The sequence below is a fragment of the Lissotriton helveticus genome, chromosome 11 (genome assembly GCF_964261635.1).
Source record: "Lissotriton helveticus chromosome 11, aLisHel1.1, whole genome shotgun sequence".
In the NCBI taxonomy this organism is placed as follows: domain Eukaryota; kingdom Metazoa; phylum Chordata; class Amphibia; order Caudata; family Salamandridae; genus Lissotriton; species Lissotriton helveticus.
Window position 1 is genome coordinate 925,488,973 of NC_136072.1, and position 17,204 is coordinate 925,506,176.

The window sequence follows — 17,204 nt, forward strand, 5'->3', positions numbered from 1 at the left end:
GGGTCTGTTGCATAGCACTCAATCTGGCTTCCGTGCAAATTTCAGCACGGAGACCGCGCTCCTTGAAGTCACAGATGCCATCAGGGAGGAGTTGGATGTTGGAAAAAAAGTGGTACTGATTATGCTGGATCTGTCGGCGGCGTTCGACACCGTTCCCCACGCACTTCTTCTTTCCAGACTCTGGGACTTTGGTCTGCGGGGAACGTTGTGGAATTGGCTCAAATCCTTCTTAGCCGACCGCCGGCAGACAATCTGGGCGCCTCCCTTCTCCGCCGAAATGTCACCACTTGAAGTGGGGGTCCCTCAAGGTTCCATCCTGAGCCCCCTCCTTTTTAACATTTTTATGGCCCCCCTGGCGGTGACAGCGGAGTCTTTCGGCGCCCGGATTGTCAGCTATGCTGACGACACCCAGCTCCTCTTTGTAAGCAACAAGGATGGCCAGTTTGATGGTGTCCAGGTCAACGGCTGTTTGAGTGCTGTTTTTGAGTGGTTTGGGCGCCATGGGCTGAAGTGCAACGCCGACAAGTCGGAGTTGCTCTTCTTTGGCTGTACATCTGAGCCTGATTGGAAAACCTGGTGGCCGCAAGATATGTCTCCTCCCACTAGCTCGTCTGTGAAAGCCAAAAATTTGGGAGTGGTGATTGACAACAAGCTATCTTTCGGACCACATATTTCATCTCTCACTGGGAAATGTTTCGGCATCCTGCGGATGCTTCGTAAATTTCTCCCCCTAGTTTCTATCCAGCACAGAAAAATTATTGTCCAGGCACTGATTTGCTCCAGGTTGGATTATGCAAATATTTTGTTTCTGGGACTTCCCAAATACCTGGTCAGGCGTCTGCAAATCGCCCAGAATTCTGCAGCCCGAGTCATCTTTGGTCTTCCAAGAAAAGCCAGAGCCACTGATCTTCTCTCCACACTGCATTGGCTCCCAGTTGCTAAAAGGATTCTATTTAAAACTTTGACCACGACTTTCAAGGCCCTACATGGCATAGGCCCCAAATATATTTCCAAACGACTGTCTTGGTATACCCCCCCAGATCTCTCAGATCCTCGTCCTTATCAAAAATGAGTGTTCCCATTATCAAACGGGCAAGAGCAGGAGGACGGTCTTTTCGCTACTTAGCTCCTCATGCTTGGAATGATCTTCCAATCTCTTTAAGACAGACCTCTAGTCTTCTGTCTTTCCGAAAGGCCCTTAAGACTTGGCTCTTCCCTTAATCTTGATGCTGTTTCTGTGTTTGTACGCCCTTTTAGTGTTATGTTCTCCCCTTCTTCGGTTGGGTGTCTTCGTTAAAGCGCCGGGATACTCCAGTGGAGTGGCCGTGCGCTATAGAAGTATACAAATAACATAACATAACATAACATAGTGGGCAAGATATGAGTACTGAAGGTGGACAACGATTGTTCGTAGACAAATTTGTTTTTAATTTACTTCCAGAATTATCGAATAAATTAAAACAATCGGAGAGTTCTTGGGCTGTCTCTTCCACTGCTCAGATATTGGCCACTGCTCAATATTATGAGAATAGGGATAAGGAGGACAAGGAGAAAGCGGAGAAAAAGACTAAAAACTTGAAAACAAAAGTTCTTCTGCAACAGGCTTATCCCCCTCGTTCTGCTCAACCCGCATTTTCACAGCCTCCACAGTTTCAGAGGTTGTTGCAGAAGCCAGTTCCCTCAGTTCCACGAGCTCCATTGGGCCCCAACCAGTGTGCTTATTGTAAGGAAGATGGTCATTTTAAGAATACTTGTCCAATTTTATTGCAACGGTATGGTGGATCATTGGCGCCACGGGGTCGTGGTGATTCTCGATCCATATCCAGAGGAAGGGGTCGTGGTGCGCCACCTCAGGAACGACGTCCCTCTCCCTCTCAAGACTCTACAAATTATTTTGATCAGCAGAATTCTCAATCTGCACAATACTACAATGATGACTATTGTTTCGATAATGAGGACGTTGCTTTCCACACTAGCTAGGACAGCCATAGGCAAAGTAAGGGAGTCACATCAGTTCCAGTAGATCAGGAAGGACCTTATGTTAATGTTATGGCATTAGGTGTTACAGAACCATTTCTCTTGGATACTGGTGCTATGAGAAGTTCTATAATGCATTCTAAACTCCCTGGGGCACCTTTGTCTGGCTTAACAAATGTTTCTGTAGGATTCTCTGGCGCCCCAGTTTCAAATCCTATCTCTTGTCCTTTGCCCATTTCTATTGGTCCATATGATTTGGAAGCTCCACTCCTTTTAACGACAGGATGCGGAGAAAATGTATTGGGTTTGGACCTACTGAAACGTTTACATGCTACACTGTATTGTTCACCCTCTGGTGTGCACCTCACTTTAGGTGACAAGTTGACTTCTCCAATGTATGTATCTAAAGAACAGCTACCACCCGAGTTGCGTTCACTTGCTGCTACACTTTGGGCTGTGGGTCCAAATGATGTTGGCTTGTTGCAAATTCCACCATATGTAATTACGGTTAAAGACAATGTTAAGATGCCACGTGTTCCCCGATATAAAATATCCAGTGATGGCGAGAGAGCCTTGTTGGCCATTGTTCATGATTTGGTTCAGAAGGGTGTGGTTGAAGAGACTAGAGGAAACGTTTGCAATAGTCCTGTTTTGCCTATTCTTAAACGTACTGATCCCTCTCAGCCACCTGTGTACCGTTTTGTAATTGATCTTCGAGAGGTCAACAAAATTGTCGTCCCTCAATTTCCTGTTGTGCCAGATATCACCGCTTTGCTTACCATGATTCCTGCTTCAGCAGTTTGGTTCTCAGTGATCGATCTTAAAAATGCTTTCTTTAGCATTCCCATTGCTGAAGAAAGTAGGGATCTTTTCGGCTTCTCTCTCGGAGGTCGAAGCTTCCGGTTTAAGCGCGCACCCCAAGGCTATTGTGAAAGTCCTTCAATATACAGTCAAGCTTTGAAATCACAACTTGATACCTTTTCTTTGCCTTCAGGTGCCACTCTTATCCAATATGTGGATGATTTGTTGATCGCTGCAGATTCTGAAAATGTCTGTAAAGCAGCAACTGTTTCGCTCTTACAGCATTTGTCTGATTCACATCATAAAGTATCGTCTTCCAAGTTACAATATTGCCGACAAGAGGTTACCTATTTAGGTGATCTCTTGTCGAAGGAGGGAAGGCGATTGACTCCAGAACGTATTTATGCAATTGCACGAATGCCTGTACCGTCCACACAAAGAGAAGTGCGTGCTTTCCTAGGCATTACCTCTTACTGTAGACAGTGGATTCCAAATTTTTCCCTTCTTGCTAAACCTCTGTTGGCACTTACACTTAAAGACAAGCCCCAGCCTTTGCCTTGGACTGATGAATGTCAAAAGAGTTTTTCTGATTTGCGTACTGCTTTGTGTTCTGATCCTGTGTTGGGTACTCCAGATTACAGTAAACCTTTCACACTCTATGTGCATGAAAGGGAAGGTTGCGCATTATCAGTGTTGACGCAACGATTTGGCGACAAACAAAGGCCGTGTGCCTATTTTTCTGCAACATTAGATCCAGTAGCTAAGGCATTACCTAGTTGCCTTAGAGCAACAGCAGCAGCGGCAATTTCTATTCGTCAGTCCGCTGGACTAGTGCTAGATCATACTCTTAATGTTATGGTGCCACATGCAGTAGATACTCTTCTTAATAGGACGAAAACTCAGCATTTAACGAGTGCTCGCTTGTCTGGATACGAGTTGACACTTCTGGCTAGTCACATACACATAAAAAGATGTAATGTTCTGAATCCAGCAACATTGTTGCCTGCTTTGGATGCTAGCAATGTACAAGATCAGCATGATTGTTTTCTTCGCACTGAAGAAGAAACGAAGGGTCGAATAGACCTCAAGGACACACCACTTGTGGATCCGGACGGGATCCTATGGGTAGATGGGTCATGTTTCAAGCTCCCTAATGGTGAAACGACAGCTGCTTATGCAGTAACGACGTTGTACACAGTGGTAGAAACCGCACGTATTCCGCATAATTCAGCGCAAGCTGCAGAATTGATTGCGTTGACAAGAGCATGTGTGTTGGCAAAAGGGAAGAGAGTGACTGTCTATACCGACAGCCAATATGCATTTGGCGTTGCCCACAGTTTTGGTCGTTTGTGGAAGGAAAGAGGATTCTTTACCTCCCACGGCACCAAGATACAGCATGGTCAGTTGGTAACTGACCTTCTTGAATCACTTGCCCTTCCCACTCAAATAGCGATTGTGAAGTGCAGCGCGCATAAAAAGATTACTGATGACGTGGGTCGAGGAAATGCATTTGCAGATGAGATAGCGAAGGAAACAGCGAGGAATGTTGAAAGTCGCATGTATGTTGCAGGTCCTGCGAGATGGGATGCAGAAGCTGGTATGTGTGAGGACACTGCCTGTAGTTACTATGGCCCATGGACCAGCCCATATTAATGCACGGGGTATATGTAAGCTTTTAGCTCCAGTATGGCAGAATGCTGGTATTCCTAAATGTGCAGAAAATGTGGTGAAACATTGCATTGTTTGTTTGATGCATAATCCAGGAAAGGGAACTCCAACTCCAGCAGGTCACTTTGCACCCCCTACGTACCTATTCGAGGTACTGCAAATAGACTACATCCATATGGAACGTTTCAATAATGTCAAGTATGTCCTGGTGGTGGTTTGTGCCTTTTCCAGATGGATAGAGGCCTACCCCCTAAAGGACAACACTGCTTTGTCCACTGCAAAAAATACTCTTGAAAGAATTCTTCCCGAGGTTTGGTTTGCCGCGCATTGTCTGGAGTGACAATGGAAGTGAATTTGTAGGTGAAATTATGCAAAAGGTGTGTGTAGGTCTAGGCATTAGACAGAAATTCCATGCGGCAAACCATCCTCAGTCAGCAAGTTTGGTAGAGTGTTACAATGGCACTCTCAAACTTAAGCTAGCAAAGATTCAGGCCAGCACGGGCCTTTCTTGGCCTGATGCTTTGCCTTTGGCACTCCTTTCTACTATAACTACTGTTCACTCTCGTTTGGGGCTTAGCCCATACGAGGTTGTGTTTGGACGCCCAGCTAATGTCTGGGGAGTCCCCAGACCCAAAAAGTACTCAGATATCCCCTACCCACTGTTGGTTGACTATTTGCATGATCTCACCACTAAATTGCATGTTATTCGTCAACAGGTCCAAAACGCTTTACCAGAGGCCTCTTCACACCATCCAGCCTGGGGATTGGGTGTGCCTGAAAAATTTCCAGAGAAAAGGGAACCTGGAACCTCGCTGGGGGCCTCCAAGACAAGTCCTGCTTACAACTCGTACAGCTGTCAAGGTCCTGGGGAAAAGACACTGGATCCACGGTGTGCACTGCAAAAGGGTACCATTGCCTTTGCCGTATGACCAGTGGGTCCGAGAAGGTATTGGTGACAGTGAGTTTGAGCAGGTACCCAGTTTTGTGCCGTTCAGCAGTGCACACCTGGATTGGACTAGCTTGGAGAAAGAGGACGATGATGTTCTACAGGAAGCTGTCCCCGTTCATCTGAGACTCAATACAGCAGATCCCGAACATTTATTCCAGGACCAGAAAACGCTTGGAAAGAGACGATATAATTTGAGGAAAAGATCCCCTAAGGACAATTAATTTTGACTTTCTTTTAATTCTGTCAATAAAGAAAAAAAAATGTCTTTCCCCTATCCATCAAAGTTGCAGGGTCACTGTAGGAGTCTTGAGCTGTGACATGAATAGTGACTAGGTCAACAGGACTTGCAGTGTCATAGACGGCTAACAATCACAGCCAAGTGATTAAGGAAGATTATCGTAAGCGACGCCTTTAGAGTAATGGATAGTGCAGGGAAAGGAAGTGATATTAAAATGTTGAAGAGAGCTCATTATAAGAAATTATTATTTGGTCGTTGTGGCGTAGCACTATGTGTTTTAGTAGGTTTAAATAGTTTATTAGCTTATTCATGTCCTGCAGTTAGTACCTGTTCCCGTTTCTGTCCCTCTAACTCCCTCTACTACCGTTTCACCGCATAAGTTTTACTCACTCCCAGATCACGAGCAAATGAGAAGAATGGAATATATTAACAATTCGTTCATTCAACTGCTACACCAGCATCAGTTGATAGTAAATGTTACTGACTGTTGGGTATGTGGTCTCATACCACATAATACACAAAGAGGAATGCCGTATCTAGTCCTCCCCTTCTCTGCTTGGGCCTATCTGGCTAGGTTTTCCAATGCATACCAGAATTTACTTCGATACCCTTCTGGTGGATCCTATAATGGTGAAGTGGATTTCAGTCACAGTTCTTTGATAAAAGGCATTGTAACTATGGCAAAGATTGCTGATATCATCAAGATTCCCAAAGACGAAAAGAGAGCGTATGATGGGTGGAATATAACTCGCTATACTCTTAGCCTTACTTACAAGCTCAAGCAACAGAGTTCTGCACCGATTTGGGTACTACCCCAAAGAGGTCGTTTGTGCTTGCAAATAAATGGCCAGAATACCAAAACTAAGAAAGAGAGGAGCAACTGTTCCCACACTTATGTCTATACTCCTCCTACACCCGCACCATTAGTGGCATCACAAGGTACATATTTCATCTGTCATGATAAAGCTTATACATGGCTTCCCACACACTTCTCGGGAACATGTTATGTAGCTTTTCTCCTCCCTCCTACATACACCGCTCCTGCTGATTATCACAAGAAGAGAGTTGCTAGAGGAGTAGTAGATTCAGAAGATACAGCAGGGCAAGAAGGAGGGGATTTTCTGAAAGGGTTTCTCCCCTTTTGGGGTCCGATGGCCAATAGCAAAAATATCAGACAGTTGATCCGTGTGGTGGATGCCACAATCAATGTAACTTCTGGAGCATTGAAAAATTTGACTGCTGAGCTTCAGGGGGATCGACTTATGACCTTACAGAATAGAATGGTTTTATACATAATACTTGCAGATAAAGGAGGAGTTTGCAAATTGATTGGGTCCAGTTGTTGCATTTATATTCCTGACAACGCCCCTACAGTATACCAAGCCATCTCTAAGCTACATGTCATCTCTGAGTCTATCCACCAAGATACTGGAGATTGGTCTGTGATGGGATGGTTTTAGGGACTACTGTCCACTTGGGGATGGAAAGTGCTAACCTTCCTTAGAATGATTTTAGCACTCGTCTTTTCTTGTTGTCTTTGTCTACAGTGTGGTCCAGCCATTTGTGGACTTTGTGCCACAATCTGTGTCTCCAAACCAGTAGCACAACAGACAGAACACATTAAGATGATGGTGCAACAACATCTTAGTGACCTCATGACCATTGATATTGACTCAGATTGAAATGGGTTCCTTTGTGCTTTGCCTGAGTATGGCAAAAGGAGGGTCTGAGGTTACGTAGTTTTCAGCCTCGCTTCGCTACAGCCGCCATTTTGCGTTTAGTCGCCATTTTATGTTGCCTCACTCAGGCAGCACGGCTAACGCGGAAAAATGGTCTTTTTGTCAATTTCAGCTGCTTGATGTTTTTCTCGTCAAGGAACAACCTTTGTCCTTGTGTACGACACTGATGTCAGGGTCCGGCCGAGTTTGCAAAACCATGTCTAGACTGATTAATCCATGACTTACTCCACTGTTTGGGTCCCACCATTCTTCTCTCCCTTATCTTATTTAACTGGCCTTCACTATTCTCTCCGTGTGTTCTCTTGTTACATAGCTCTTCTTTTGAAGCATTCTACGCATGTTTTGCCACCTGCAAATTGAATTACGGGCACCAGTGTTGATTAACCTGATGGGAGGAGAGCACACGGGGTCTGAAAGGAGGGTGTGTTTTAGATATCTGATAGCTTGTTTTCAAACTATTCCTATTTGTCAGTTTTGTGTATATTGGGAGTTGTCATTGTAAACTTGTGTTGTATAAAAGACTGTGCGCCACAGATTGAAGTGGCAGTCTCTTGAGAACCTACCTGTGTGGTACTTCTTAGATAACTGTGCTTAGCTGCAGCTAATAAAACTACTTTTCTACGCCAAACAGAGTGTCCCGTGTCTTTGTCGGTCGAGGCAGGTGAACTCGGAGATCTTAGGCGTGCCCTGCGCCGCTCGGCCCATAAGGCCGGGTTCTCCAAGCCTCCAAAGAAAAGACCTAAGTAAATAAGCTCTAGTTTGAGTGGGGCGGCACCATGTGCCAGTTGCCTATACCTAGGGTTCCATCATAATAGGAATAGCATTAATGGTACATAGAATGCCATCAGCAAGACACTACCTTGCAATGCTTCGCGTGTATTATAGTGCACTACTGACCAACGCAACGTAAAAGTGGCTAAACAGCGTTTTTGCCATTGACCGCCATATAGCTACGTGAGGGTTAGTAACCACGTAGAAAAATTGGGTTTTATCAAGGCATGCAGACAGCATGATTGGTCATCAATCACAACACACTACTGTATTCGGACATGTCTCTATATTAACAATGAATGACAATACCACAGAATATAGCGCGAGATGAGCGCTCCAGCTTCGGAGCTTCACGCTGACCCATACAGGACACTGTCAGCTAATACCCATCGCTAGTAACACCACACAAGGTTAGCGCTCCAGCTGCGTCTTTGCACGTTGACGCTATCGGGTCATGACGTCATTGGCCGCTGCCCACTGTAACACGTGACAGGAAGTATAGCCTCTTGAGCAGTACCTTGGGGCTTCTCCTGGGTACCTACAGAGCACCAGGAAGGACAACTAGTTGGAGGTGCACCACCCTTGACGAAGTAAGGAGGGGATAGGGGAGTCGCTTTGGCTAGTGAACAGTGTGCGCGATTATAGCGCACCTGCCGCACATGTTTGTCTGGACGATTACGTGTAATGGGAAAACCCGTTCTTCCTCACATTTCGTAGACAGTATGTGGTGTGTGTACAAAAACGCCCAATCATGAGATGTATATCTAATTCTTTACATATAACTATAATTTTCCCTAATAGTGTGTGACTACAGGGGGTCGCCCTCTCCCCTCATGCCACTTCTAGCGGTACACTAAGATCAATTCGGTAAGATCTGCCGAGTGGTTGCGACAGCATCACCCATGCGTTCATGTTGGAATTTTTGCATGTCTGTGTCATAAGCATGATTTGCTCACATAGCATTGATAGGTGTGCTCAATATTTGTTTTTAATAAATGCACAAATACAGCTTTAGATATATTGCATCCGTGAAATCACAAGCAATACAGGGCATTACCCCATCATCAAAATGGTTATTTTAGAAGACAAAGGTAGCAAATATAGAGTTTTGATCACAATTTATCACATTTATGCACTTTTTATTTACTGATGCAAGAACTCCCTTCACTTGTACGTATTCTTTCTCTTCACTTACAGAGCCTAACAGGAGTAAGATTACGACACCCACTTGTACTAGTAACAAGTGTAGTAACAAGCTATACGATTTGTATATAGATAGAAAAGGATTTAGTACAGGGTTCCAACAGTCCTGACGAAAGCCTGTAGAGACACGCAATCCAGTAAAAACATGTCGACCTTTTTGCAGAACAGAGGGGTGATGGGTGCCTAATACACTCACCTCAGCACCATCCATTGATAGAGAGATACCTTTTATCCTGACCAAGGCGTAACTAGGAACCAAAACCGGCCCTGGCAAAGTGCTCGGCTGCCCCCCTCCCCCCCTTCCCCGGGGGTTTGTGGGTGCCGCCGAGCTCTTTGCCAGGGCCGATTTTCGGCCGATTTTGTTACAGGGCCGATTTTGCAGCTATGCTGCAGAAACGACCCTGTAACCAAAATGGCCCCCTGGGGCCCCAAAACGGCCCCCGACCTGTGCGGCGCACCAGGGGATTGCCCGGTGTCCGCTACGGCCAGTCTGGCCCTGACCCTGACAAGGGAATCTAGGAATAATATTACTATGAGGATATCCCTTAGATAGTTTTAGATGTTTTGAGCTGCACTCATTCTTTCCGAGATCATTTTCCATTTCTGTGTGTTTGTATTGTCTTCACCACCCTATTGCTCCACCTCTAGCGTTGGTCTGTGCCGAAGTGTTGTAGCAGCCCTATGATGAAGCATGCCACAACTTGTTGTGGGGGAGGGCAGTTTTTACAAAGCACTGTACTTTGCTATACTTTGCATTTCTTCTCTAAAAATTACGATTATATAGGCCTTACTTCTCTATGTGTAATGATGGGAATATAATATCAATGCCAAACAGGGGTCTGTGGTCCTGATACTTATCTTATAGCTGCAGCAGTGAAGAAAGCGGACAAGTGAAAGCTGACAGGAGCATATGAGGAATATCCTGTGCCCTGATTGGATGATGGACGTTTTCATCTTTTCCTTAGGTGTTATGGGAAATGAAGTGTTTGTTCAAGATGACTACTGTTAAATAAAGCGAAGAAAGTGTTGCATAATCCTCGCCTGCGGGTCCTGAAGTAGAATTGATGTTACATATAGTCAGAACCTTGAAAGAGAGTTTCATCCAACGTGGGTGATTTTAAGGATTCTCTTTGTTTGGTTGACTTTGAAATTACTTGGAACGGACTCTTTACTGTTTCCCCACTTTTAACCGTTTTAGCCTAGGTAGTAATTACTTGTTTTTTTACTTTAAACTTCTGCAGCATCTGGAATTTTCGTGCAGTCAAGAGGAAGGAATTGGCCCGAGGAAGCGCAAGGTTAGTGAACCAGAGATGGACCTGACAGCCAACAAACACTAAGGACTGTGCTCTGTTATAGACATGCTACTCGTCACAAAGCTCGATGTATACACTGGATAGATATTTCTGAGTGTTGTAAAATATTTACACACTATTTTTATATTAACGTTTTAAACTCTTTCAGACCTGTGAGTACTTTAGTGTATTTTACTCATATCATTTTGTGTCAAATATAAAATATTCCCAATAGACTGCATACGTGCCTTTTGTTTTGCTTCTACTTTGCCCTCACGTCATGACAGCATGTTCTTTTTTCAGTATGCTTCTCATCCATCTGCTAATCTTTTATATAAACATATTTAGATTTCAGCACTGAATAGCGTGTCAGGGATCACTGATTATAGATGGATTATGTGCATTTTAAGGGGACATTTATGTTCGTTTATTTATTTATATTTTATTTTGCATTTTATTAGAAAGCAAAGCAATACACTGAAATGTATGTTGTAGTCATTTTGCAAGTACAATAACAAGGGTAATACATTCTGTCGTAGGCCCGATCGGTGTCATATTATGGCAAGATATTACATATATTTTGGCAAGACATTACATATTTATGTTCGTTTATAAAGCAGCTAATGTTTATTTTGGTTGTAGCTTTTTGTAAATGTGTTGCAAAATAAGATCTGTATGTATGTGGCAAAAGCAGCGAAAAACAGAACAATATTAGCAATATCACACTTTGTCATGTGGAACTGAGGCGGCAAGTGTTAAGAAAGAGGTCAACACTGGATTAAACATATTGTTGTACCATATGTTCTGCATCACAGGATCATCATTGATAGTCTTGCATTTTAGAATAAGTCGCAGCCCTGCATGGGATCCATGAGCACTTCCTTTACCATAAGACCTATCCCAAATATAAATAAATTATAAGAACAAACTGCACTGTCGTCCTGATTTAGAGTTTTGCAGATGGCTACTCATTACAAAAGTGATAGATATGCCGTCTACCTTATTACAAGTGCGTTGTATCCTAATGCTTTTGTAACATTATGAGCAGAACACCTGTACCCATCTGCCAATATTTTAAAAAAGGCCTAAAGTGCCATGTAGAATAAACAACTGCAGTCAATCTAAGACCAATTTTCCAAACTTTAAATGTTTTTCCACTTTTTTAAAAACAAAGGTTTAAATCTTCTGAAGAGACATATTAGTGACAAACTTTATATTTCAAATTATTGACATAGGGAGATTCAAAAAGGCTGACCACGGCCAATGTAGTCCTACTACACTATCTAGCATCTATTTGTTCTGTTTTCCATGTTGGGTTTTGCTTTAAGTTCTTCACAGCATTGCATTTTAGGTGATATAGTTTTCAGGCACATGTACTGTTAAAACAGTTTCATCTGTGTTTTTAATGATGGGATTCTAGGAAGTGATCTATATTTACTGTAATGCTCAAATTTAGATTGCTTTACAATTTAAAATAATTATACTTTCGTATCATGTTCATTGCAGTGCCCCCCTCCCCGAAATGGTATTGGCCCTATGGACCCTATCATCTGGGGCCACTTATTTAAATAAAGGGGAAGGGGTCCATGTGGCCCTCCTTCCCAAGCCTTGTTAGGCAGGGCCAGACTGGCCGTAGCAGGCACCGGGCATTTCCCCGGTGGGCTGCTAGGGTGGGGGACGATTTTGGGCCCCTGGGGGCCGTTTTTGTTACAGGGCCGTTTTTGCAGCATAGCTGCAAAATTGGCACCTGTAACAAAATAACCCGAAACCCGCCCTGGCAAACAGCTTGGCCATTCCCAGGGGGCTGGCCGATCTCTTTGCCAGGGCCAGTTTTGGTTTCCAGTCCGGCCCTGTTGTTAGGCCAAGAGACCCCATCTCCCAGGGCCACTCTTTTAAATAGTGGGGAGGAAGACGCTTGTGGTCAGACAGATTTCGGTCCCGGGGACCCCATCTCCCAGGGCTCGATGCATTTTTCAAGGGTAGGGGGGACGCGGCCCAACTCCCCAGGCGATTTTAGCCCTGGATACCAATCCCCATGGCCCAGTTTTATTTTTCAGGGAGAGGAAGTCCCGCGGCCCCCCTCCTCGAGCCAATTTTAGCCCTGAGGACCCCATCCCCGGGGCCTGGCATTATGTTTAAGACGTCCGGTTTTCCATTTTTACTGATTTTTGCAGATAAATACAGACTGAAAACAATGTGTTTCCTGTCAGTATTTATTTTTAAAAGTGGAAAAATACTGAAAATAGTGTTTCTTGTGAGATACTCTGCATGCTGTCTTTCATAAATTCCAGGCAACAGCTAAGCAGATAGACAGCATGGAGAGTTAAAAAACAGGATGAGATCTCCTTAAATACAGGCATATGCTAACATATATTTGTAGGATAATACTAATATATACCTGTGAGCATAGTCTTTTGTTATATGTGAATGCTTAATTTGCTCAAATGTGACAGGCATCCATGTATAAGTGCACGTCAAAGCGTTAAATAAAAATGGAAATATACCAATGTACAGCTCCATTCATTCTCAAAATACAAAATAAATATGGATAAATACCAATAAGCCGGCCAAAAAATAAATATGGATAAATATTGAATTGAATTGAATTGAAGCGAATCTTATCATGCGCAAAACTTAGCCCAACGGGCGTCAAGGCGCCTAAGTCAAATATAACAGCTAAGCTCCCTACAATACACTCAGCAGCACACTCTCATTGATAGGCCTTCTTAAAGAAGAAAGTTTTGAGAGCATTTTTAAAGAGCTCAATTGTGGGGAGGGTTTTTATATCCAGAGGAGTAGAATTCCAAAGCTGCGGAGCAACCACAGAAAACGCTCTGGCTCCCCATCTGGCTAGTTTAAAGCGCGGAACAGCCAATTGACAGAGTCCCGCAGAACGAAGGCCTCTTGTAGGAACGTAGCGCGTAAGAAGAGAGCCAATGGCACTAGAGGAACCTTCTGTCACCGCTCTGTAAGCTAGACACAGAATTTTAAAAGAGATTCTGTGCTGCACAGGTAGCCAGTGAAGTTCTTTCCTAGCTGCAGTAGCAGAGCAGGTTTTCGGAAGGGCCAAGACGAAGCGAGCTGCAGCATTCTGCACAACCTGCAGTCGGTGCAAAAGGCTTTTATTGACTTCCGTGTATAGGGAATTGCAATAATCTAGTCTCGATCCTACCAAGGCAACTGCAACCTGCTTACGAGCCTGAAGGGAAAGATACCCACGTATTTTATTGAGTATCCTAATCACACCCCAGCAAGTGGCCACGGTCCTGTTAACTTGGAGGGAAAGGGAAAGCGAGGTGTCGAAAATTACGCCAAGGTTTCTGGCAGATTGGGAAGGGGTGGGGCAGATGCCAAAAGAAGATGGCCACCACTCACTTGACCAAGCATCTTGGTCCTTCCCAAAAATCAACACCTCCGTCTTTTCGCCGTTCAGTTTCAGGGAATTTATAGTCATCCAGTCTGCCACATACTGCATGCATACCCTGAAACGCGCGGCAGATGTCCTAACAGAAGAGTGAGCCAGTGACACCATGATCTGGGTGTCATCTGCATAGGACACCACCTCCATCCCCTGTGATCTTACTAGTCTTGCCAGGGGAGCCACATAGATGTTAAACAGGGTCGGACTTAAAGCCGACCCTTGTGGCACCCCACACTGCAATGACTTAGCAGGGGAGAGGTGGTTCCCGAGCATAACTCTCTGCTCCCTTTCCAACAAAAAGGAATTGAGGAGACTCAAGGCCGGTCCACTGACACCAGCTTCCCTAAGCCGAGATGTAAGAATGGCCGGGGAAAGGGTATCGAACGCAGCCGTGAGGTCCAACAAAACCAGGACCGCGGTTTGGCCATAGTCCACTTTGAGTCGGATGTTATTGACCACACAAGTGAGAGCGGACTCAGTGCTGTGGTGTTTTCTGAAGCCGTGTTGCGTGTTGATGGAAATACAGATGGAAATATTAAAAAATAATTAGGAGGGTACCCAGCCCCTCTCCCTGGGCCGATTTCTACCTTCCTGACCTCATCCCCTGGAGACCGGCATTATGCTTAGAGGGAGAAGGGCACAAGGGCCCCTCCCCCGGGACTCGGCACCTTTTTCAGAGTGAGGGGGTACATGGCCCTCCTCCTCGGACCGATTTAGGCCCAGGAGCCCCATCCTCTGGGGCCCGTCACATTTTGAAGTGGGAGGTTGGCACCCGGTCCCACTTCCCGGACTGCTTTCAGTTTCGGGGATCCCACCTCTCTGGGCTCACACAAGATGGGTGCCTTGGTTCCCACCCAGAGTACTCACCATACTGTCATTGGGGATCGCTGGGTGAGCCCAAAGGCCCTGCGGCCCCAGCTGTCTCCCCGCATATAGTGGGAGCCCGGCATTGCTACCGATTGCAGGGAACAGCTCCATATGCTACTCTCGCCAAACAAGAGCAATTTTTTGATCTGTTTCCCTTGCTGCTTTACTGCTTGCAGGGAAACAGATAGATCAAAAGTCTGCTCCCAACGGGCAGTAGCATTTTTGAAGCTCCCATCTGCTGGGAGCGGACTTGGTGTTTGCTCTCCCTTTGTGGGAGTTTTGAAAATGCTCCCACTAAGCAACACCAAACACAAGTTTCCCCTGCCTGAGCCTGTGTCTTTATTTTTGTGTAACTTCAGGGCAGATGACTAAGTCCCTGAGTCCTGTAATGGCTGCCAGCAATACTGTTCTCATGTTGCTGGCAGCCAGTCAGAGCACTTGCTCTCATGAGAGTATGACTCCCACAGGAGCAAGATGCCCCAAGGGAAATAAAGCTCAGAGGGCCAATCAGAACACTCTATTTTTAAATTTTCGCTCCACTCTCGCGGACCATACTGCTCAAATATACAATTATTGTTTAACGTTAATTTCTCAAAACCTACTAAATGAATTTACACCAAATCACAAAAAGCACAATCTGTTGACCAAGATCTAGCTTCCCATGACAATTTGATGTAATTCCGTTCAGCTGTTTTTGCTGTAGCTTTGTCTAAAGAAATCTATGGAAAATACATGAACATTTTGCTTTTTGAAACCCCCCCTTTTTTGTGTCAGCCCCCTCTTGACGGGTTACCCTGAAACTTTCTAGGAAGGAGCTGAGGTGGATGGACTTTTTTTTAATAAATGTTTTGTGAAGATTCATCAATTGGCCAGGCCAAAGATATTAGGAAACCGAAAAACGCTCTTTCTATGGAAAAGCGGGCCCTACTATAACTAGCTGGCTGCAACCAACACTAGGTAATACATACATGTGTGTGTGTGTATATATAATGCAACTCGCAATGTATTGCCAGGCCAGAAAACTAAGTGATGACTACATCTCCGCGCCTCTACTTACATAGGCAAAGGTACACCGGCTCGCTGTGATTATTGATGGTAGGGTGAAGGTCAGCAAATTGAGCCCCCAGAACACTACAAGAACAAAGAGCCTAAGGGGGCTGCAGTCACAGCCATCTGGGGCAAGGACTTCCACATGTGTTACTGCAGCCAGTAAACTCGGGGCAGCGAGTTTGAAAATCTTCCCTTTAAAGGTCTCCGTTACTTGAAGTGGACAGTTTATTTAAAACAAGCAATGGCATCCGAGGAAGGCATGGAGTGCCGAAATGCATAATGCCATTTGTTTTCTGAAATAAAAGGAGGTCGATTTTAATTCACCTGTGTGGGCTCACGTCTTTCCTACCGGAGAGGTTTGTTTGGTCGGATATATATTTGTGTATGTATATTACCTACTGGCGGTCGCCAGTAGGTATATATAGTTAGGATTTTTTCTCTATGGGATTTTTGAAAATTCTATGTCTAATAACTTTGGCGTTTGTCGACGGAATTGGCTGAAATTTTCAGGAAAATGGAACATTTTGTTTCTGAGCAGCCACTGAAAATTTGGGGGGGTTTCGTCAAGGGGGGGCCGAGAAAAAAGGGGGTCCCAAAACGCGTTTTTCCCATGTTAATTTCCATAGGGCGGTTGGCCTCACTTTTAGCCCGAACGGCTGAATGGATTTGCACGAAACTTGGCAAAATTGTAGGGACTGTTAGCCTGATGTGCCTTTGCTAGGTCTCAAGATATGTGCTCCAGTGGATTTTGAGAAATTAACGTTCAAAAAAAATATATATCTGTAAGCGCGCTCCGGGCAGCGCTCCGGTTCGCGTACTTGACGCGTAACGGAACTTCGCGAAGCGAAGCTGATTGGCTCTCCGGTGTCTGTCAACATTCTAAACAGTCCGGAGCGGCCGCCATCTTGTCTCTCGGTAGGATCGAGAGACAAGAGGAGGCCAAAACAAAGGGGGAAATGACCATAAGGGGGCATAGTAGATCCTCCTTGACCCCCTAGGTTTGATGTGGAGGCTTTAAAAGGGCCCCGCGGGGCAAAAAAAAAAAAAAAATTGTTTTTTTTGCGTGGGGAGCGCCCGGTACGCGCACCGGGAAGCGGTCTGGGGAGCGTACTATAAGGAAAAAAGAATGATAGACTTTTCAAATATTGTATGTTAATTGATTGTTTGTTTTGTTGATTTTTGTTTAATTTCTTTATTTTTTAAGCAATTATTTATTATTGTGATTGTG

General features: G+C 44.7%; 1 protein-coding gene across 6 annotated transcripts in view; it reads left to right on the forward strand.

The window, feature by feature from the left end:
- Nucleotides 1-10,879, forward strand: part of HORMAD2 (HORMA domain containing 2) — a 644,485-nt gene extending 633,606 nt beyond the window's left edge. For all 6 annotated transcript variants that reach the window (XM_078667231.1, XM_078667236.1, XM_078667233.1 and 3 more), the window contains one exon: nt 10,588-10,879. In XM_078667231.1, coding sequence (XP_078523357.1) covers nt 10,588-10,683 — 96 coding nt within the window. In that variant the 3' untranslated portion in view covers nt 10,684-10,879. The remainder of the gene's footprint in view (nt 1-10,587) is intronic.
- The last annotated feature ends 6,325 nt before the right edge of the window (nt 10,880-17,204 follow it).